The 23,066-nt window shown below is 39.0% G+C and overlaps 4 protein-coding genes across 4 annotated transcripts; 1 reads left to right on the top strand and 3 right to left on the bottom strand.

Moving 5' to 3' along the window:
- Nucleotides 1-2,442: 2,442 nt before the first annotated feature.
- Nucleotides 2,443-3,816, bottom strand: LOC122974711 (E3 ubiquitin-protein ligase TRIM21-like). Its single transcript, XM_044342597.1, has 2 exons — nt 3,330-3,816; nt 2,443-3,128 (listed from the first exon to the last, which is right to left on the bottom strand). Exons 1-2 carry the CDS (start codon nt 3,814-3,816, stop codon nt 2,443-2,445), a joined length of 1,173 nt encoding a protein of 390 aa, XP_044198532.1.
- A 2,826-nt stretch (nt 3,817-6,642) lies between these two features.
- LOC122974712 (zinc finger protein RFP-like) lies at nt 6,643-8,749 on the bottom strand. The gene is made up of 2 exons (XM_044342598.1): nt 8,071-8,749; nt 6,643-7,956 (listed from the first exon to the last, which is right to left on the bottom strand). Exons 1-2 carry the CDS (start codon nt 8,747-8,749, stop codon nt 7,190-7,192), a joined length of 1,446 nt encoding a protein of 481 aa, XP_044198533.1. The 3' UTR covers nt 6,643-7,189.
- Nucleotides 8,750-12,488: 3,739 nt separating this feature from the next.
- Nucleotides 12,489-22,909, top strand: LOC122975421. Its single transcript, XM_044343853.1, has 2 exons — nt 12,489-12,626; nt 21,978-22,909. The coding sequence occupies exons 1-2, from the start codon at nt 12,496-12,498 to the stop codon at nt 22,591-22,593; spliced, it is 747 nt and encodes a 248-aa protein (XP_044199788.1). The 5' UTR covers nt 12,489-12,495; the 3' UTR covers nt 22,594-22,909.
- On the bottom strand, nt 17,967-21,387 carry LOC122975419 (zinc finger protein RFP-like). The gene is made up of 2 exons (XM_044343852.1): nt 21,182-21,387; nt 17,967-20,915 (listed from the first exon to the last, which is right to left on the bottom strand). The coding sequence occupies exon 2, from the start codon at nt 20,911-20,913 to the stop codon at nt 19,540-19,542; it is 1,374 nt and encodes a 457-aa protein (XP_044199787.1). The 5' UTR covers nt 20,914-20,915; nt 21,182-21,387; the 3' UTR covers nt 17,967-19,539.
- Nucleotides 22,910-23,066: the final 157 nt, after the last annotated feature.

The raw sequence follows: 23,066 nt of genomic DNA on the forward strand, positions 1-23,066 counted from the left end.
TCTGCTCAGTAGGAGACATTTCCAACATAAACCTAAACAACACATCCAGTAGAATACTCTCCATTGCCTTAACCATCGCCAAGAAAACTATCCTCATGAACTGGAAATCAAGGAATAAAATCAACATTACAATTTGGGAAAATCCATTTATTGAAAACATATCAATGGAAAAATTATCTGCGTCCATCAAAAGCAAAACTATGATTTTGACATAATCTGGAATCTGTTTATTAATAGTTTTAACTCTTGATCTCCACACAAATTATACCTCTTTTTGCCTGTTATGTATATACAGCGAACATCAATGCAACTTAAAATCTCATACTACATTTTATCTAAATATAACTCTGACAATAATTAACACAGACTTGATGCTCACTGCGATAGAGTATGAAGCCCAAGGAAACCAGCAGCTGCCTGTGCATGGTTACTTTTCTGGCACTGACAACAGCTGAGAACAGCTGATTGCATTTTTAATGATATGTCTTAATTGTTTAATCAGTGGAACAGACATGGTTTATTTCTGTGCTCAAAATCGTTGATGACCTTGTAGGAATAAAAAGACTTTTCAATCTTTGATATCAAATGTTCAGCAATTTTGACATACTGTACAAGAAAACATCGGACATAGACCCAAACAAACTTTCCTCATTCGATTTTATTAGTTTTCATAAATGATTTAAATGAGACATATACATTGCAGAATTATTTCTTAACCACAAACTCTCCTGAAATCACAATGATTCTTAAACTGTGTCTAATATTCAGAATAATATATTTGTAAATACACTGCCTTTACAGTTAACTGATCTCTCTCTCTCTCATTCTAACATTTTTTATTATATTTTGACATTGTCGTAGACAAGTTTCAGATTTACTGAATATAGATAAGATGTAATTACATAAGGACATATGAAGATATATATGATATATGGGATGATGAATTTGATATAATGTTTATATATAAGACGTAGGTCTGTTGGCTTTGCACTCTCTCTCTCTCTCTCTCTCTCTCTCTCTCTCTCTCTCTCTCTCTCTAGACCACACACTCGCTACGCACTGAGCTATTCCTTAGAGGAGCTATTCTACTTGTACAACACATTTTAGTTTAAAAAAACATCTTAAAATACATTTTTTAAAAAATCCCTGATGCTCAGGCCTGGTGGGGGTCAACTCAGGCCTGGCAGCCAGGCTTGCAATACACTAGTGAAAACCCTGCTACTGATGAACAATAACGTTTTCTGAGTCTGACTGAATCACAATCTCACATTCATTGTGCTAACGTAATGTCACAATATCAGAAATGGCAGGAAGCGATGCACTCAGGGAGATCACCACTCCTGACTATTTAAGAAGCGATGTGTGGAAAGTGTTTGGATTTCTGCCCACAAACATAAAAATGAAACAAAAGCAGGCCCACAGTAAAAGACTTGAGCCTGAATGATCAGTGCTGCAACTGCAGTGCAGGGTTTGGACACACAGCTCTTACTCACACTATCATTTAGACTTTCACTGACTCACCATCCTGACCCAAAATAACATGTCACGTATTGATGTAAACAAGCGCATGCTGACGTGGATTTATATATATTTCAGTTAAATGTGTAGTTTAATTACTATGAATATATATATGATGAAAGCTTATTTAATATTGTGATTAACATGATTCATTTTGCGCCTAAGCTTAATTGTTACTTAGCAAGAAAGCTATCACCTATTTATTGGTAATGTTGGAATGACCTCTAGTGGACAGAATGTATAACAACCACCTGCTGATAGTGGCATTGGCAATGCATAAGCCTGTGTATACAGTGTATAGGTACATAGTAAATATTAATAATAGGCTAAATTTGAGCATTAAAAATTCAAATATAAAAATAATAAGGGATGAAATTTGAATTGGATTATAGAGAAAGACTAGACAGCACTATTAAGATGTATGTTTGATATTTTGAAGTATGGTTTTTGTATCACTGCTTCTTCTATGTACTTTATTGAATTGTTCATTGTTTTTGGATGTTTAACACCCTGAGTGGTTTGGATGTTTAAGCACACTTGCCATCATAGAGCTTGTCAGCCTATTGGTGTGCATGATGTATAAATATGGGTGTGTTTTCCATTTTTTAAACACTCTGACCTGACGAAGATCTAAGTAGGATCGAAACGTCATTATTAAACTTTTGTGGCCTGGAGTAAGTGTGCAGGTGTTACCTTTTTCATTGATGCTGTTTCCTGATAGCCTTGCACCTACTTGATGTGTGTATAATTAATCTCCTTCAACATAATTACATAAGGAGACATGAGATTGAACTTCAGTGATTCATATTTTTCTGCCAATTGTATTAACTGGATACATAAAAATAAGAGGTTGTTTAGAATATACCAATAACCACATTAACTAGAGTGACAGGGCACACTTTCTTTGGAAACGAAATGATGAGTCTAACTTGTGTTACTGACAGGACAGATTATTAGAAGGGGGGAGTTTTCACCGTCAGCATTATGAGAGGGATTGAAATATGGGCAGAGTTTCTCAGTGAAGGTGCAGTCGGTAAAGGAATACATGAGAGCTACAGCATTGACATCATAGAAGGAGACCAGACCCTCCTCATATTCCACAAACACCCCCACCTTCTCAGGCTTTGACCTCAGAGGGAGACAGACTGATGGACCAGCAAGAGCTTTGTACTCATTTCCCTTCATAAAGCCCACAGTCCAATGGCCATTTTCAGGGGACAACATAAAGTAGCCCTTCCTGTTTATTGACTCTCTGGACACTCCTAAAATCCAGTCAGTCTTCTCTTTAACCTGAACCTCAAAGTAAAATCTTCCTGAAGACATACGCTGCTTTCCTAACACACCTAAAGCTGAGGAAAATCTCTCTGGGTTGTCTGGAAGAATCTGTTTTACATCACCATGACTGACTTGTTTCCCATCATCAGACAGGATGAGATAAGGATGTGCTGTATCAGGATCAAGAGTCACATCCACTGCATACTGCTGGACCCTCCTCAGCTCAAAATGAACACGCAGCTTCTCCAGCTCCTTACTGAGTGTGTCCTTCAGCTGAGCCACAGCTCTCCTCACAGTCTCCTCATATGATGAGTGAACTCTGACGTCTGTCCAGTCTTTGGTGGATGGAGCAGGGTTCAGGGATGAGAAGCTTTGGAGGAACTGGAGGTGGTCTTCAGTACGTAAGAGCTGCTCCACTTCAGCACATCTCTTCATCAGCTCAAAGATTTCCTCTTCCAGCTCTTTGATGAAGCCTTCAGCCTGTTTCTCTGTTGTTTTGTGCTTCTCTTTAATCATCATAATAAGCTCAGCCAGACTTATCTCCACAAACTGGATCAGATCAGTGAAGACCTGCACATTGGGTGCTGTCTCTCTGTCTGCATCTTCCTTGCTGAACTTTACTGACTGTTTGATTTGCTGAATCTTCAGTCGTCTCTCTTCAATCATCTGCTGAACATCAGTCTCTGTCTTTCCCAGCTCAGCCTTCTTCCCTTCATATTCCTCTATCATAGGAATGATGTGGTGTCTCTTGTGATCTGACTCAGCACAGGACTGACACACACATATCTGGTCAGTCTTGCAGAACAGCTCCAGAGGTCGATCATGCTTCTTACACATTCTGTCTTTTAGGTTCTTCACAGGATCAATCAGCTTATGTCTTGTCATAACTTTCTGGTGAAGCTCCAGGTGAGTCTCACAGTATGAATTCAGACACACCAGGCAGGACTTCAAGGCCTTCAGTTTGGTTTCAGTGCAGACGTCACAGAGAACTTCTTCAGAAAAGAGACTGCTGGTTGCTGCCATGTCTAAGAATGAAAGTGAAAGTGTCAAATAAAAATGAAACTGAAATGAGCAAAATTCATGTTGAACTAAATCCCTAAAATAAACCCATCTAATACCAACAAGTGAAAAGGAAAATATCTAGAATGACAACCAACAAGACACCTCCCAATGCCTTAACAGAAAAAACTGCCATGTCAGACTTTTCTAGAATTGTTGTCGTTGTGTGAGTATTCTCCTGATTTCCTTTTGATTACTGTAAAATACAGTGAATATTATCAACTGTACTCACCGGATGTGCAGAGGGTCTGTTGTGTTTTTGACCTGAAAGCCTGAAATCACAGTTGTTTGTCGTTGTCTTCAGTTCTGTCGACTTACTTTCAGTTTTTTTTACTGTGGAACTTCCTCTTCCCAGTATTCATCCACCTCTTCCTGTAGGTCAGCCAGTTATGTTTTGAAGCTAGAAGTACAGCATTGAGGAGAATGACTTTCTAGAATTTCTATTGATTAAGTCCATTCAAACTAAAATCAACATCAAATCATCTAACCTGGAATTACCTCTGTTACCATCAAACCTAATCAACATCACAACTAAAAAAAACTAATATCTAAAATCTACAAGATGATTCCACATTTGACTTAACAATATCCGTCATTACCAAAAAATTGGAACAAGATCTACAAATTGACCCCAGTGCCCACTTCTGGACTCAAATCTGCAAAAACATCTTCTCTCTATTCTCTAACACGAATATCCAGCTCATATGATATAAGATCATTCATTGAGTACACTATACATGGGGAAAAGATGTTCAAAATGGGTTTTATAGACACTTAAATTTGTCCTTATTGTACACAAAACACTACTGACACCTATATGCATGCCACATGGGACTGTACACCAATTAAACAGTTCTGGCGGGATATCAAGGACAACCTCTCCTTTTTTTTGGGCTGCCACATCCCATCATCCCCTTCACTCTGCTCAGTAGGAGACATTTCCAACATAAACCTAAACAACACATCCAGTAGAATACTCTCCATTGCCTTAACCATCGCCAAGAAAACTATCCTCATGAACTGGAAATCAAGGAATAAAATCAACATTACAATTTGGGAAAATCCATTTATTGAAAACATGTCAATGGAAAAATTATCTGCGTCCATCAAAAGCAAAACTATGATTTTGACATAATCTGGAATCTGTTTATTAATAGTTTTAACTCTTGATCTCCACACAAATTATACCTCTTTTTGCCTGTTATGTATATACAGCGAACATCAATGCAACTTAAAATCTCATACTACATTTTATCTAAATATAACTCTGACAATAATTAACACAGACTTGATGCTCACTGCGATAGAGTATGAAGCCCAAGGAAACCAGCAGCTGCCTGTGCATGGTTACTTTTCTGGCACTGACAACAGCTGAGAACAGCTGATTGCATTTTTAATGATATGTCTTAATTGTTTAATCAGTGGAACAGACATGGTTTATTTCTGTGCTCAAAATCGTTGATGACCTTGTAGGAATAAAAAGACTTTTCAATCTTTGATATCAAATGTTCAGCAATTTTGACTGTACAAGAAAACATCGGACATAGACCCAAACAAACTTTCCTCATTCGATTTTATTAGTTTTCATAAATGATTTAAATGAGACATATACATTGCAGAATTATTTCTTAACCACAAACTCTCCTGAAATCACAATGATTCTTAAACTGTGTCTAATATTCAGAATAATATATTTGTAAATACTCTGCCTTTACAGTTAACTGATCTCTCTCTCTCTCATTCTAACATTTTTTATTATATTTTGACATTGTCGTAGACAAGTTTCAGATTTACTGAATATAGATAAGATGTAATTACATAAGGACATATGAAGATATATATGATATATGGGATGATGAATTTGATATAATGTTTATATATAAGACGTAGGTCTGTTGGCTTTGCTCTCTCTCTCTCTCTCTCTCTCTCTCTCTCTCTCTCTCTAGACCACACACTCGCTACGCACTGAGCTATTCCTTAGAGGAGCTATTCTACTTGTACAACACATTTTAGTTTAAAAAAACATCTTAAAATACATTTTTTAAAAAATCCCTGATGCTCAGGCCTGGTGGGGGTCAACTCAGGCCTGGCAGCCAGGCTTGCAATACACTAGTGAAAACCCTGCTACTGATGAACAATAACGTTTTCTGAGTCTGACTGAATCACAATCTCACATTCATTGTGCTAACGTAATGTCACAATATCAGAAATGGCAGGAAGCGATGCACTCAGGGAGATCACCACTCCTGACTATTTAAGAAGCGATGTGTGGAAAGTGTTTGGATTTCTGCCCACAAACATAAAAATGAAACAAAAGCAGGCCCACAGTAAAAGACTTGAGCCTGAATGATCAGTGCTGCAACTGCAGTGCAGGGTTTGGACACACAGCTCTTACTCACACTATCATTTAGACTTTCACTGCATCCTGACCCAAAATAACATGTCACGTATTGATGTAAACAAGCGCATGCTGACGTGGATTTATATATATTTCAGTTAAATGTGTAGTTTAATTACTATGAATATATATATGATGAAAGCTTATTTAATATTGTGATTAACATGATTCATTTTGCGCCTAAGCTTAATTGTTACTTAGCAAGAAAGCTATCACCTATTTATTGGTAATGTTGGAATGACCTCTAGTGGACAGAATGTATAACAACCACCTGCTGATAGTGGCATTGGCAATGCATAAGCCTGTGTATACAGTGTATAGGTACATAGTAAATATTAATAATAGGCAAAATTTGAGCATTAAAATTCAAATATTAAAATAAGGGATGAAATTTGAATTGGATTATAGAGAAAGACTGACAGCACTATTAAGATGTATGTTTGATATTTTGAAGTATGGTTTTTGTATCACTGCTTCTTCTATGTACTTTATTGAATTGTTCATTGTTTTTGGATGTTTAACACCCTGAGTGGTTTGGATGTTTAAGCACACTTGCCATCATAGAGCTTGTCAGCCTATTGGTGTGCATGATGTATAAATATGGGTGTGTTTTCCATTTTTTAAACACTCTGACCTGACAAAGATCTAAGTAGGATCGAAACGTCATTATTAAACTTTTGTGGCCTGGAGTAAGTGTGCAGGTGTTACCTTTTACATTGATGCTGTTTCCTGATAGCCTTGCACCTACTTGATGTGTGTATAATTAATCTCCGTCAACATAATTACATAAGGAGACATGAGATTTAACTTCAGTGATTCATATTTTTCTGCAAACTGTATTAACTGGATACATGAAAATAAGAGGTTGTTTAGAATATACCAATAACCACATTAACTAGAGTGACAGGGCACACTTTCTTTGGAAACGAAATGATGAGTCTAACTTGTGTTACTGACAGGACAGATGATTAGAGGGGGGGAGTTTTCACCGTCAGCATTATGAGAGGGATTGAAATATGGGCAGAGTTTCTCAGTGAAGGTGCAGTCGGTAAAGGAATACATGAGAGCTACAGCATTGACATCATAGAAGGAGACCAGACCCTCCTCATATTCCACAAACACCCCCACCTTCTCAGGCTTTGACCTCAGAGGGAGACAGACTGATGGACCAGCAAGAGCTTTGTACTCATTTCCCTTCATTAAGCCCACAGTCCAATGGCCATTTTCAGGGGACAACATAAAGTAGCCCTTCCTGTTTATTGACTCTCTGGACACTCCTAAAATCCAGTCAGTCTTCTCTTTAACCTGAACCTCAAAGTAAAATCTTCCTGAAGACATACGCTGCTTTCCTAACACACCTAAAGCTGAGGAAAATCTCTCTGGGTTGTCTGGAAGAATCTGTTTTACATCACCATGACTGACTTGTTTCCCATCATCAGACAGGATGAGATAAGGATGTGCTGTATCAGGATCAAGAGTCACATCCACTGCATACTGCTGGACCCTCCTCAGCTCAAAATGAACACGCAGCTTCTCCAGCTCCTTACTGAGTGTGTCCTTCAGCTGAGCCACAGCTCTCCTCACAGTCTCCTCATATGATGACTGAACTCTGATGTCTGTCCAGTCTTTGGTGGGTGGAGCAGGGTTCAGGGATGAGAAGCTTTGGAGGAACTTGAGGTGGTCTTCAGTACGTAAGAGCTGCTCCACTTCAGCACATCTCTTCATCAGCTCAGAGATTTCCAGCTCTTTGATGAAGCCTTCAGCCTGTTTCTCTGTTGTTTTCTGCTTCTCTTCAATCATCTCAATAAGCTCAGTCAGACTTCTCTCAACAGACTGGATCAGATCAGTGAAGACCTGCACATTGGCTGCTGTCTCTCTGTCTGCATCTTCCTTGCTGAACTTTACTGACTGTTTGATCTGCTGAATCTTCAGTCGTCTCTCTTCAATCATCTGCTGAACATCAGTCTCTGTCTTTCCCAGCTCAGCCTTCTTCCCTTCATATTCCTCTATCATAGGAACGATGTGATGAAGCTTGTGATCTGACTCAGCACAGGACTGACACACACACATCTGGTCAGTCTTGCAGAACAGCTCCAGAGGTCGATCATGCTTCTTACACATTCTGTCTTCCAGGTTCTTCACAGGATCAATCAGCTTATGTCTTGTCATAACTGTGATTTTCTGGTGAAGCTCCAGGTGAGTCTCACAGTATGAAGTCAGACACACCAGGCAGGACTTCAAAGCCTTCAGTTTGGTTTCATCGCAGACATCACAGAGAACTACTTCTTCCTTTTCTTCTTCTTGTTCTGAGCTGCTGCTGATTTTCTTTTGAACTGACTGTCTGAACTGAGCAGCCGGTTGAGATCGTAAGGTTTTGACCTGCAGTTCAGGTTGTTTGTCAGAAAGCTCTTCACACCTGGGACGTTGACACTGGGCATTACCCAGACAGATGGAGCACGGACACTGATCTTCAGAAAAGAGACTGCTGGTTGCTGCCATGTCTAAGAATGAAAGTGACAGTGTCAAATAAAAATGAAACTGAAAGGAGCAAAATTGATGTTGAAATAAATCCCTAAAACAAACCCATCTAATACCAACAAGTGAAAAGGAAAATATCTAGAATGACAACCAACAGGACACCTCCCAATGCCTTAACAGAAAAAATTGCCATGTCAGACTTTTTTAGCATCGTTGTCCTTGTGTGAGTATTCTCCTGATTTCCTTTTAATTACTGTAAAATACAGTGAATATTATCAACTGTACTCACCGGGTGTGCAGAGGGTCTGTTGTGTTTTTGACTTGAAAGCCTGAAATCACAGTTGTTTGTCGTTGTCTTCAGTTCTGCTCTACTGTCGACTTACTTTCAGTTTTTTTTACTGTGGAACCTCCTCTTCCCAGTATTCATCCTCCTCTTCCCAGCAGGACAGCCAGTTATGTTTTGAAGCATCCTTGCAGTTTAGAGGTGATTATGGTGACTTTGCCACAAGATGGACAGATTATATTTCACACTGAGGTTACAAAGTAAAACTTATTTTCACTTGAAATATAATATATGATTAACAGTGCTGTCTCGTGGTTAGATATCTCTATTAGTGGAGAAAACAGAAAAGAAGATGAGATGCAGTTATTAAATACTAAAAAAAACTGAAAGACACAAGTCATATCCTCATAGAACATCACATCACGATGCTTCACTGTACAGGGGTACCAGGCAAGGATGCCCACTCTCCCCATCTTTATTCACTATCTTCTAGGAACTACTTGCAGCAGCTAGAAGTACAGCATTGAGGAGAACGACTTTTTAGAATTTCTATTGATTAAGTCCTCCATTCAAACTAAAATCAACATCAAATCATCTAACCTGGAATTACCTCTGTTACCATCAAACCTAATCAACATCACAACTAAAAAAAAAAAAAAATCTAAAATCTACAAGATAATTCCACATTTGACTTAACAATATCCGTCACTACCAAAAAATTGGAACATGATCTACAAATTGACCCCAGTGCCCACTTCTGGACTCAAATCTGCAAAAACATCTTCTCTCTATTCTCTAACACGAATATCCAGCTCATATGATATAAGATCATTCTTTTTTTTGGGCTGCCACATCCCATCATCCCCTTCACTCTGCCTACTAGGAGACATTTCCAACAAACCTAAACAACACATCCAGTAGAATACTCTCCATTGCCTTAACCATCGCCAAGAAAACTATCCTCATGAACTGGAAATCAAGGAATAAAATCAATATTACAATTTGGGAAAATCCATTTATTGAAAACATGTCAATGGAAAAATTATCTGCGTCCATCAAAAGCAAAACTATGATTTTGACATAATCTGGAATCTGTTTATTAATAGTCTTAACTCTTGATCTCCACACAAATTATACTTGACCTCTTTTTGCCTGTTATGTATATACAGTGAACATCAATGCAATTTAAGTCAAAATTGACTTAAAATCTCATACTACATTTTATCTAAACATAACTCTGACAATAATTAACAATAATAATTGATGCTCACTGCGATAGAGTATGAAGCCCAAGGAAACCAGCAGCTGCCTGGAAAGTAGTGAAATATATTCAAAAATGTGAAGCACTGAAGCAATTAGCAGGAATGTAGAGTATTCATTTGTAGCATAACTGCAAAATCACCAGAAAAGTCTTTTAAGAGTAAATTCAAGCTGGAAATCAGTGTCACTGAGAATCTTTACAGCGTACGTGTGCCCAGTGCTGCATGTGTGAGTTCTCAGATTTTCAGTCAGTGCTGTGTTGTCTCTCTGTCTGATGTTGTATGAGTTGCTGAGCTCAGAGGAGCAGAGGAGCTGCTCTCTGCTAGCAAACTGCAGCTGATGCAGAACATATCTGTTGCAAGCAGTTCATCAGAACCTTTAGTGGGGATTTCCAGGTCTATCAAGCCCTCTGGTGGCCATGATGGAGGTTCTTAGCTCATGCCAATAATAATCAGTGGTGGAGGAAGTGTTCAGATGCAAGTGCATTGCAAAATAATGCATCGCAAGTGTTACGCCCATAGAGTGGAAGCTCACTCAAGGGGTGACATATTTTAGAAAAATAATTTATTCTGAAAGAACAAATTAACACTTTGTGAGTCAGCTGATCTTCAGTGTAGCTTTACTCTTTTAACGATAACTGCCAACTTAAATTAGTTGGAACAATACGACAATACAAAACAATATAATATTAAAACTCAATATTTCAAAATACAGTAATCATGTATAAACTAGCTATTTCCACTATAAACTAGCTATTAAAAATGATCAAGTCTATAACAGAGCATTGAACATTTACATTACAATATAATCTCCCTCATTCATCCTCTCTGTTTATGCGTGACGTATTACAACGTGAGCACCTGGTTGCCTTGACAACGGTAAACAACAGTGCTGCTAATCAGCTGTTCGGGCTCTGGCTCTAACTGACAACGCTCTATAACTGTTGTAAACAACTGAAAATAAACGTTACTAACCGTTATAAACAAACTGAAAATAAACGTTATTGACTGTGAGAAGAAAACGAACAAAACAAAGAAAATATAAACCACGAAACATTCATAATAAATAAAGTTTTATACATATAAAAAAATAACATTGAAATCAGTGGAAATTTCCTATGCGCCACACAAGCAAACATCCTGCATTTAAAATGTTACTAAATTAAAGGCACATAAGTATTAAGTATCAATGTATTTAAAGTAGCAGGCTAGCTAACGTTAGCAGCTTTTTTCCCCCCAGCCTGTCTACGATGATGCGTGAGCTGACTTTGTTCAATTTCTTAGAAAGGATCCCTGATTAACTTTCACACAGCAACGTAGATACAGATTTAATTACCTTGCGAGCTGTTTAATATATTTTTTTTCACAGTAACATTGGTGGTAGCAAGTGCTAACAGGCTAAGGTAACAGTAGGTCAGTGCCATTGCATTAGCAACCAGATGGAGAAGCTGCTAATCAGACTGAGAAAACTACAACTGTGGTCCCAAAATGAAGTGAAACTACAACTGTGGTCTCAAAAAGAAATACAATTGTTCAAGCAACCATTTTGCCACTCTCACACAGGCTTTACTTGACAGCTTCCCAGCAAGCGTGACATCAGAGGAAAATGGCAACCATGTGAATATGGTCCATACTTTCTGAACTTTATATGGATCAGCAGCACTACATGCTGTTGTCAGGGAAATGGGGTAAATGAGTTTATTTCCTGGCCCAAAGAATGTCCAGAAGCTGGAAAAGCTTATTTCTATATATACATATATATATATATATATGTATATATATGTGTGTGTGTGTGTATATACATATATATATGAGAGCGTGTGAATTTTCGTTTTTTGGGGGGTTTTTTTTAACTTCACACGAAAAACAGAAAAACAAAGAAATACATTGATTGTTTATCCTGTTATTAATCAAGTTGAACACAGCTTTGGGTGGAGGTTACACGGACCCCAAATGCCCCCCCCTCCTCCTTCCTGTTAAAAAGACAGACAGTGCGTCTGTCCAATCAGTGATGATCCTTGTCAACAGGAGAGCGTCCAATCAGCAACAAGCTTTGTCGATACCTACCTTTTCCGGTGGAAGTTCATGTCGTTGTGCTTTCTACTTTTGCGATCGTGTTTTCTACTTTTGCTGTTGTGTTTTGTTATTTGTTGTTGTGTTTTGTTATTTGTTGTCGTGTTTTGTTATTTGTTGTTGTGTTTTCTCTTTTGTTGTCGTGTTTTGTCATGTGTTGTTGTGTTTTGTTATTTGTTGTTGTGTTTTTTGATTTGCTGTTGTGTTTTCCTATTTGTCGTTGTGATGTGCACTTCAGGGCCACTGTACTTAATCTACAAAATAATCAAACTCCAGCTGTCAGGTAAGTGTAGTTGAGTAAAAAGTCCAATATTTGCCTTTGAAACGTAGTGGAGTAGAAGTACAAAATAGCATAGAATTAAAGTACTGAAGTGCAATTACTTCAGAATTGTATTTAATTACAGTACTGAGCAAATGTGCATGGTTACTTTTCTGGCACTGACAACAGCTGACAACAGCTGATTGCATTTTTAATGATATGTCTTAATTGTTTAATCAGTGGAACAGACATGGTTTATTTCTATGCTCAAAATCGTTGATGACCTTGTAGGAATAAAAAGACTTTTCAATCTTTGATATCAAATGTTCAGCAATTTTGACTGTACAAGAAAACATCGGACATAGACCCAAACAAACTTTCCTCATTCGATTTTATTAGTTTTCATAAATGATTTAAATGAGACATATACATTGCAGAATTATTTCTTAACCACAAACTCTCCTGAAATCACAATGATTCTTAAACTGTGTCTAATATTCAGAATAATATATTTGTAAATACTCTGCCTTTACAGTTAACTGATCTCTCTCTCTCTCATTCTAACATTTTTTATTATATTTTGACATTGTCGTAGACAAGTTTCAGATTTACTGAATATAGATAAGATGTAATTACATAAGGCCATATGAGGATATATATGATATATGGGATGATGAATCTGATATAATGTTTATATATAAGATGTAGGTCTGTTGGCTTTGCTCTCTCTCTCTCTCTCTCTCTCTCTCTCTCTCTCTCTCTCTCTCTCTCTCTCTCTCGCTCTCTCTCTCTCTCTCTAGACCACACACTCGCTACGCACTGAGCTATTCCTTAGAGGAGCTATTCTACTTGTACAACACATTTTAGTTTAAAAAAACATCTTAAAATACATTTTTTAAAAAATCCCTGATGCTCAGGCCTGGTGGGGGTCAACTCAGGCCTGGCAGCCAGGCTTGCAATACACTAGTGAAAACCCTGCTACTGATGAACAATAACGTTTTCTGAGTCTGACTGAATCACAATCTCACATTCATTGTGCTAACGTAATGTCACAATATCAGAAATGGCAGGAAGCGATGCACTCAGGGAGATCACCACTCCTGACTATTTAAGAAGCGATGTGTGGAAAGTGTTTGGATTTCTGTCCACAAACGTAAAAATGAAACAAAAGCAGGCCCACAGTAAAAGACTTGAGCCTGAATGATCAGTGCTGCAACTGCAGTGCAGGGTTTGGACACACAGCTCTTACTCACACTATCATTTAGACTTTCACTGCATCCTGACCCAAAATAACATGTCACGTATTGATGTAAACAAGCGCATGCTGACGTGGATTTATATATATTTCAGTTAAATGTGTAGTTTAATTACTATGAATATATATATGATGAAAGCTTATCTAATATTTTGATTAACATGATTCATTTTGCGCCTAAGCTTAATTGTTACTTAGCAAGAAAGCTATCACCTATTTATTGGTAATGTTGGAATGACCTCTAGTGGACAGAATGTATAACAACCACCTGCTGATAGTGGCATTGGCAATGCATAAGCCTGTGTATACAGTGTATAGGTACATAGTAAATATTAATAATAGGCTAAATTTGAGCATTAAAAATTCAAATATTAAAATAATAAGGGATGAAATTTGAATTGGATTATAGAGAAAGACTAGACAGCACTATTAAGATGTATGTTTGATATTTTGAAGTATGGTTTTTGTATCACTGCTTCTTCTATGTACTTTATTGAATTGTTCATTGTTTTTGGATGTTTAACACCCTGAGTGGTTTGGATGTTTAAGCACACTTGCCATCATAGAGCTTGTCAGCCTATTGGTGTGCATGATGTATAAATATGGGTGTGTTTTCCATTTTTTAAACACTCTGACCTGACGAAGATCTAAGTAGGATCGAAACGTCATTATTAAACTTTTGTGGCCTGGAGTAAGTGTGCAGGTGTTAACTTTTTCATTGATGCTGTTTCCTGATAGCCTTGCACCTACTTGATGTGTGTATAATTACTCTCCTTCAACATAATTACATAAGGAGACATGAGATTGAACTTCAGTGATTAATATTTGACTGTATTAACTGGATACATAAAAATAAGAGGTTGTTTAGAATATACCAATAACCACATTAACTAGAGTGACAGGGCACACTTTCTTTGGAAATGAAATGATGAGTCTAACTTGTGTTACTGACAGGACAGATTATTAGAGGGGGGGAGTTTTCACCGTCAGCATTATGAGAGGGATTGAAATATGGGCAGAGTTTCTCAGTGAAGGTGCAGTCGGTAAAGGAATACATGAGAGCTACAGCATCGACATCATAGAAGGAGACCAGACCCTCCTCATATTCCACAAACACCCCCACCTTCTCAGGCTTTGACCTCAGAGGGAGACAGACTGATGGACCAGCAAGAGCTTTGTACTCATTTCCCTTCATAAAGCCCACAGTCCAATGGCCATTTTCAGGGGACAACATAAAGTAGCCCTTCCTGTTTATTGACTCTCTGGACACTCCTAAAATCCAGTCAGTCTTCTCTTTAACCTGAACCTCAAAGTAAAATCTTCCTGAAGACATACGCTGCTTTCCTAACACACCTAAAGCTGAGGAAAATCTCTCTGGGTTGTCTGGAAGAATCTGTTTTACATCACCATGACTGACTTGTTTCCCATCATCAGACAGGATGAGATAAGGATGTGCTGTATCAGGATCAAGAGTCACATCCACTGCATACTGCTGGACCCTCCTCAGCTCAAAATGAACACGCAGCTTCTCCAGCTCCTTACTGAGTGTGTCCTTCAGCTGAGCCACAGCTCTCCTCACAGTCTCCTCATATGATGAGTGAACTCTGACGTCTGTCCAGTCTTTGGTGGATGGAGCAGGGTTCAGGGATGAGAAGCTTTGGAGGAACTGGAGGTGGTCTTCAGTACGTAAGAGCTGCTCCACTTCAGCACATCTCTTCATCAGCTCAAAGATTTCCTCTTCCAGCTCTTTGATGAAGCCTTCAGCCTGTTTCTCTGTTGTTTTGTGCTTCTCTTTAATCATCATAATAAGCTCAGCCAGACTTATCTCCACAAACTGGATCAGATCAGTGAAGACCTGCACATTGGGTGCTGTCTCTCTGTCTGCATCTTCCTTGCTGAACTTTACTGACTGTTTGATTTGCTGAATCTTCAGTCGTCTCTCTTCAATCATCTGCTGAACATCAGTCTCTGTCTTTCCCAGCTCAGCCTTCTTCCCTTCATATTCCTCTATCATAGGAATGATGTGGTGTCTCTTGTGATCTGACTCAGCACAGGACTGACACACACATATCTGGTCAGTCTTGCAGAACAGCTCCAGAGGTCGATCATGCTTCTTACACATTCTGTCTTTTAGGTTCTTCACAGGATCAATCAGCTTATGTCTTGTCATAACTTTCTGGTGAAGCTCCAGGTGAGTCTCACAGTATGAATTCAGACACACCAGGCAGGACTTCAAGGCCTTCAGTTTGGTTTCAGTGCAGACGTCACAGAGAACTTCTTCAGAAAAGAGACTGCTGGTTGCTGCCATGTCTAAGAATGAAAGTGAAAGTGTCAAATAAAAATGAAACTGAAATGAGCAAAATTCATGTTGAACTAAATCCCTAAAATAAACCCATCTAATACCAACAAGTGAAAAGGAAAATATCTAGAATGACAACCAACAAGACACCTCCCAATGCCTTAACAGAAAAAACTGCCATGTCAGACTTTTCTAGAATTGTTGTCGTTGTGTGAGTATTCTCCTGATTTCCTTTTGATTACTGTAAAATACAGTGAATATTATCAACTGTACTCACCGGATGTGCAGAGGGTCTGTTGTGTTTTTGACCTGAAAGCCTGAAATCACAGTTGTTTGTCGTTGTCTTCAGTTCTGTCGACTTACTTTCAGTTTTTTTTACTGTGGAACTTCCTCTTCCCAGTATTCATCCACCTCTTCCTGTAGGTCAGCCAGTTATGTTTTGAAGCTAGAAGTACAGCATTGAGGAGAATGACTTTCTAGAATTTCTATTGATTAAGTCCATTCAAACTAAAATCAACATCAAATCATCTAACCTGGAATTACCTCTGTTACCATCAAACCTAATCAACATCACAACTAAAAAAAACTAATATCTAAAATCTACAAGATGATTCCACATTTGACTTAACAATATCCGTCATTACCAAAAAATTGGAACAAGATCTACAAATTGACCCCAGTGCCCACTTCTGGACTCAAATCTGCAAAAACATCTTCTCTCTATTCTCTAACACGAATATCCAGCTCATATGATATAAGATCATTCATTGAGTACACTATACATGGGGAAAAGATGTTCAAAATGGGTTTTATAGACACTTAAATTTGTCCTTATTGTACACAAAACACTACTGACACCTATATGCATGCCACATGGGACTGTACACCAATTAAACAGTTCTGGCGGGATATCAAGGACAACCTCTCCTTTTTTTTGGGCTGCCACATCCCATCATCCCCTTCACTCTGCTCAGTAGGAGACATTTCCAACATAAACCTAAACAACACATCCAGTAGAATACTCTCCATTGCCTTAACCATCGCCAAGAAAACTATCCTCATGAACTGGAAATCAAGGAATAAAATCAACATTACAATTTGGGAAAATCCATTTATTGAAAACATGTCAATGGAAAAATTATCTGCGTCCATCAAAAGCAAAACTATGATTTTGACATAATCTGGAATCTGTTTATTAATAGTTTTAACTCTTGATCTCCACACAAATTATACCTCTTTTTGCCTGTTATGTATATACAGCGAACATCAATGCAACTTAAAATCTCATACTACATTTTATCTAAATATAACTCTGACAATAATTAACACAGACTTGATGCTCACTGCGATAGAGTATGAAGCCCAAGGAAACCAGCAGCTGCCTGTGCATGGTTACTTTTCTGGCACTGACAACAGCTGAGAACAGCTGATTGCATTTTTAATGATATGTCTTAATTGTTTAATCAGTGGAACAGACATGGTTTATTTCTGTGCTCAAAATCGTTGATGACCTTGTAGGAATAAAAAGACTTTTCAATCTTTGATATCAAATGTTCAGCAATTTTGACTGTACAAGAAAACATCGGACATAGACCCAAACAAACTTTCCTCATTCGATTTTATTAGTTTTCATAAATGATTTAAATGAGACATATACATTGCAGAATTATTTCTTAACCACAAACTCTCCTGAAATCACAATGATTCTTAAACTGTGTCTAATATTCAGAATAATATATTTGTAAATACTCTGCCTTTACAGTTAACTGATCTCTCTCTCTCTCATTCTAACATTTTTTATTATATTTTGACATTGTCGTAGACAAGTTTCAGATTTACTGAATATAGATAAGATGTAATTACATAAGGACATATGAAGATATATATGATATATGGGATGATGAATTTGATATAATGTTTATATATAAGACGTAGGTCTGTTGGCTTTGCTCTCTCTCTCTCTCTCTCTCTCTCTCTCTCTCTCTAGACCACACACTCGCTACGCACTGAGCTATTCCTTAGAGGAGCTATTCTACTTGTACAACACATTTTAGTTTAAAAAAACATCTTAAAATACATTTTTTAAAAAATCCCTGATGCTCAGGCCTGGTGGGGGTCAACTCAGGCCTGGCAGCCAGGCTTGCAATACACTAGTGAAAACCCTGCTACTGATGAACAATAACGTTTTCTGAGTCTGACTGAATCACAATCTCACATTCATTGTGCTAACGTAATGTCACAATATCAGAAATGGCAGGAAGCGATGCACTCAGGGAGATCACCACTCCTGACTATTTAAGAAGCGATGTGTGGAAAGTGTTTGGATTTCTGCCCACAAACATAAAAATGAAACAAAAGCAGGCCCACAGTAAAAGACTTGAGCCTGAATGATCAGTGCTGCAACTGCAGTGCAGGGTTTGGACACACAGCTCTTACTCACACTATCATTTAGACTTTCACTGCATCCTGACCCAAAATAACATGTCACGTATTGATGTAAACAAGCGCATGCTGACGTGGATTTATATATATTTCAGTTAAATGTGTAGTTTAATTACTATGAATATATATATGATGAAAGCTTATTTAATATTGTGATTAACATGATTCATTTTGCGCCTAAGCTTAATTGTTACTTAGCAAGAAAGCTATCACCTATTTATTGGTAATGTTGGAATGACCTCTAGTGGACAGAATGTATAACAACCACCTGCTGATAGTGGCATTGGCAATGCATAAGCCTGTGTATACAGTGTATAGGTACATAGTAAATATTAATAATAGGCTAAATTTGAGCATTAAAAATTCAAATATTAAAATAATAAGGGATGAAATTTGAATTGGATTATAGAGAAAGACTAGACAGCACTATTAAGATGTATGTTTGATATTTTGAAGTATGGTTTTTGTATCACTGCTTCTTCTATGTACTTTATTGAATTGTTCATTGTTTTTGGATGTTTAACACCCTGAGTGGTTTGGATGTTTAAGCACACTTGCCATCATAGAGCTTGTCAGCCTATTGGTGTGCATGATGTATAAATATGGGTGTGTTTTCCATTTTTTAAACACTCTGACCTGACGAAGATCTAAGTAGGATCGAAACGTCATTATTAAACTTTTGTGGCCTGGAGTAAGTGTGCAGGTGTTACCTTTTTCATTGATGCTGTTTCCTGATAGCCTTGCACCTACTTGATGTGTGTATAATTAATCTCCGTCAACATAATTACATAAGGAGACATGAGATTGAACTTCAGTGATTCATATTTTTCTGCCAATTGTATTAACTGGATACATAAAAATAAGAGGTTGTTTAGAATATACCAATAACCACATTAACTAGAGTGACAGGGCACACTTTCTTTGGAAACGAAATGATGAGTCTAACTTGTGTTACTGACAGGACAGATGATTAGAGGGGGGGAGTTTTCACCGTCAGCATTATGAGAGGGATTGAAATATGGGCAGAGTTTCTCAGTGAAGGTGCAGTCGGTAAAGGAATACATGAGAGCTACAGCATCGACATCATAGAAGGAGACCAGACCCTCCTCATATTCCACAAACACCCCCACCTTCTCAGGCTTTGACCTCAGAGGGAGACAGACTGATGGACCAGCAAGAGCTTTGTACTCATTTCCCTTCATTAAGCCCACAGTCCAATGGCCATTTTCAGGGGACAACATAAAGTAGCCCTTCCTGTTTATTGACTCTCTGGACACTCCTAAAATCCAGTCAGTCTTCTCTTTAACCTGAACCTCAAAGTAAAATCTTCCTGAAGACATACGCTGCTTTCCTAACACACCTAAAGCTGAGGAAAATCTCTCTGGATTGTCTGGAAGAATCTGTTTTACATCACCATGACTGACTTGTTTCCCATCATCAGACAGGATGAGATAAGGATGTGCTGTATCAGGATCAAGAGTCACATCCACTGCAAACTGCTGGACCCTCCTCAGCTCAAAATGAACACGCAGCTTCTCCAGCTCCTTACTGAGTGTGTCCTTCAGCTGAGCCACAGCTCTCCTCACAGTCTCCTCATATGATGAGTGAACTCTGACGTCTGTCCAGTCTTTGGTGGGTGGAGCAGGGTTCAGGGATGAGAAGCTTTGGAGGAACTGGAGGTGGTCTTCAGTACGTAAGAGCTGCTCCACTTCAGCACATCTCTTCATCAGCTCAGAGATTTCCTCCTCCAGCTCTTTGATGAGACCTTCAGCCTGTTTCTCTGCTTTCTGCTTCTCTTCAATCATTGCAATGAGTTGAGCCAGATCTCTCTTAATAGACTGGATCAGATCAGTGAAGACCTTCTCACTGTCTGCTGTCTCTCTGTCTGCATCTTCCTTGCTGAACTTTACTGACTGTTTGATTTGCTGAATCTTCAGTCGTCTCTCTTCAATCATCTGCTGAACATCAGTCTCTGTCTTTCCCAGCTCAGCCTTCTTCCCTTCATATTCCTCTATCATAGGAATGATGTGGTGTCTCTTGTGATCTGACTCAGCACAGGACTGACACACACATATCTGGTCAGTCTTGCAGAACAGCTCCAGAGGTCGATCATGCTTCTTACACATTCTGTCTTTTAGGTTCTTCACAGGATCAATCAGCTTATGTCTTGTCATAACTGTGATTTTCTGGTGAAGCTCCAGGTGAGTCTCACAGTATGAAGTCAGACACACCAGGCAGGACTTCAAGGCCTTCAATTTGGTTTCAGTGCAGACGTCACAGAGAACTTCTTCAGAAAAGAGACTGTTGGCTGCCATGTCTATGAATGAAAGTAAAAGTGTCAAATAAAAATGAAACTGAAATGAGCAAAATTCATGTTGAAATAAATCCCTAAAATAAACCCATCTAATACCAACAAGTGAAAAGGAAAATATCTAGAATGACAACCAACAGGACACCTCCCAATGCCGCAACAGAAAAAACTGCCATGTCAGACTTTTCTAGCATCGTTGTCCTTGTGTGAGTATTCTCCTGATTTCCTTTTGATTACTGTAAAATACAGTGAATATTATCAACTGTACTCACCGGGTGCGCAGAGGGCCTGTTGTATTTTTGACCTGAAAGCCTGAAATCACAGTTGTTTGTCGTTGTCTTCAGTTCTGTCGACTTACTTTCAGTTTTTTTTACTGTGGAACCTCCTCTTCCCAGTATTCATCCACCTCTTCCTGCAGGACAGCCAGTTATGTTTTGAAGTCTCCTTGCAGTTTACAGGTGATTATGGTGACTTTACCACAAGATGGACAGATTATATTTCACACTGAGGTTACAAAGTAAAACTTATTTTCACTTGAAATATAATATATGATTAGCAGTGCTGTCTCGTGGTTAGATATCTCTATTAGTGGAGAAAACAGAAAAGAAGATGAGATGCAGTTATTAAATACTAAAAAAAACTGAAAGACACAAATCATATCCTCATAGAACATCACATCACGATGCTTCACTGTACAGGGGTACCAGGCAAGGATGCCCACTCTCCCCATCTTTATTCACCATCTTCTAGGAACTACTTGCAGCAGCTAGAAGTACAGCATTGAGGAGAACGACTTTCTAGAATTTCTATTGATTAAGTCCTCCATTCAAACTAAAATCAACATCAAATCATCTAACCTGGAATTACCTCTGTTACCATCAAACCTAATCAACATCACAACTAAAAAAAAAAAAAATCTAAAATCTACAAGATAATTCCACATTTGACTTAACAATATCCGTCACTACCAAAAAATTGGAACATGATCTACAAATTGACCCCAGTGCCGACTTCTGGACTCAAATCTGCAAAACCATCTTCTCTCTATCCTCTAACACGAATATCCAGCTCATATGATATAAGATCATTCATTGAGCACACTACACATGGGGAAAAGATGTTCAAATGCGCCAGTCCCCCGTCCCTGAGCTGCACCAGTCCCCTGTCCCTGAGCTGCAACCATCCTGTCCCTGTCCACCTGAAGTCGTGGAGTCACTGGTCATTGGGTTCCTGTGCGGCTGTTTCCTCTGGCTCCCGGGTCCCTGTGGTTCCTGCTTTCCCAGGAAGGCCAGATCTCCACTTCCCGAAACTCCAGTGGTGTCGCCCCCAGAGTCTGCAGCAGCATCCCCAGTGGCTTTGCCCCCTGAGGGGCCCATCCTTCGCCTTCCCCGTTGGCCTGCAGCCTGACCTCCAGAGGGGTTCCACCTTCGCCTTCCCCTTCCCTGTTGGTCTGGAGTCCGACTTTCAGAGGGTTTCTGCCTTCGCTGCCGGCCTGCAGCCCAACCTCCGGAGCAGCTCCTCATGTTCATTCACCCTCCAGAGCGACCTCTGCCATCTGTCCTGCACCCTGGTCGCCCTCCTGAGCGACTTCTGCTGTCTGTCTTGCACCCTGGTCGTGCTCCTGAGCGACCTCTGCCGTCTTCAGCCTTCAGCCATTGCCCCTGCCCTCCGGCTGCCCGGCTGAGACCTTTTTTCTATGCCCTTGTTCAGCCCCCAAGCCGTTCACCCAAGACTCCTGGCTCTGACTCTGCCTCTGTCTGGCCCAAGGGCCTTCCACCTGAACTTTTACCCTGCCCCTGTTCAGTCCCCGGGTCGTTTGCTTGTCCTGTCTCTGCCCCTGTCCAGCCTTGGGCTGCCCTTCTGAGTGCCTCCTACCTGCACCTTGTCTTGGCATGTGGACTGTCTGTTTTTTGTTATCCTTCTGATGCCCTCAGACTTTTTCTGTTTTTTAGATGGACTTTTTGAGGGACTCTTTCATTTGTGTTGCATTTGTTTCCTGGTTTTGGTTTTCTTTGTTCCCTTGTGTGTTCCTCCTGTGTTTTTTGTGTCACCTGTTTGTTTACTTTAGTTCCTGTTTTATTTTGTGTGTCTGGTCACTTTACTTCCTGTGTTTGATTATTTCATGTGTCTCACCTGTGTCTCGTTTTCCTCACCTGT

Source organism: Thunnus albacares, chromosome 23 (genome assembly GCF_914725855.1).
Source record: "Thunnus albacares chromosome 23, fThuAlb1.1, whole genome shotgun sequence".
NCBI classification, from domain to species: domain Eukaryota; kingdom Metazoa; phylum Chordata; class Actinopteri; order Scombriformes; family Scombridae; genus Thunnus; species Thunnus albacares.

Excerpts from the sequence above, each read along its gene's own strand:
- LOC122974711 (XM_044342597.1), bottom strand. The coding sequence starts at position 3,816 with ATGGCAGCAACCAGCAGTCTCTTTTCTGAAGAAGTTCTCTGTGACGTC. Across the intron at positions 3,129-3,329 it reads GATCCAGTTTGTGGAGATAA|ACTGGACAGACGTCAGAGTT; the intron begins GTCTGGCTGAGC and ends CATCCACCAAAG.
- LOC122975419 (XM_044343852.1), bottom strand. The coding sequence starts at position 20,913 with ATGGCAGCCAACAGTCTCTTTTCTGAAGAAGTTCTCTGTGACGTCTGC.
- LOC122975421 (XM_044343853.1), top strand. The coding sequence starts at position 12,496 with ATGTGTTGTTGTGTTTTGTTATTTGTTGTTGTGTTTTTTGATTTGCTG. Across the intron at positions 12,627-21,977 it reads AATCAAACTCCAGCTGTCAG|CTCATATGATATAAGATCAT; the intron begins GTAAGTGTAGTT and ends ACGAATATCCAG.
- LOC122974712 (XM_044342598.1), bottom strand. The coding sequence starts at position 8,749 with ATGGCAGCAACCAGCAGTCTCTTTTCTGAAGATCAGTGTCCGTGCTCC. Across the intron at positions 7,957-8,070 it reads GATCCAGTCTGTTGAGAGAA|TGGAGCAGCTCTTACGTACT; the intron begins GTCTGACTGAGC and ends GATGTGCTGAAG.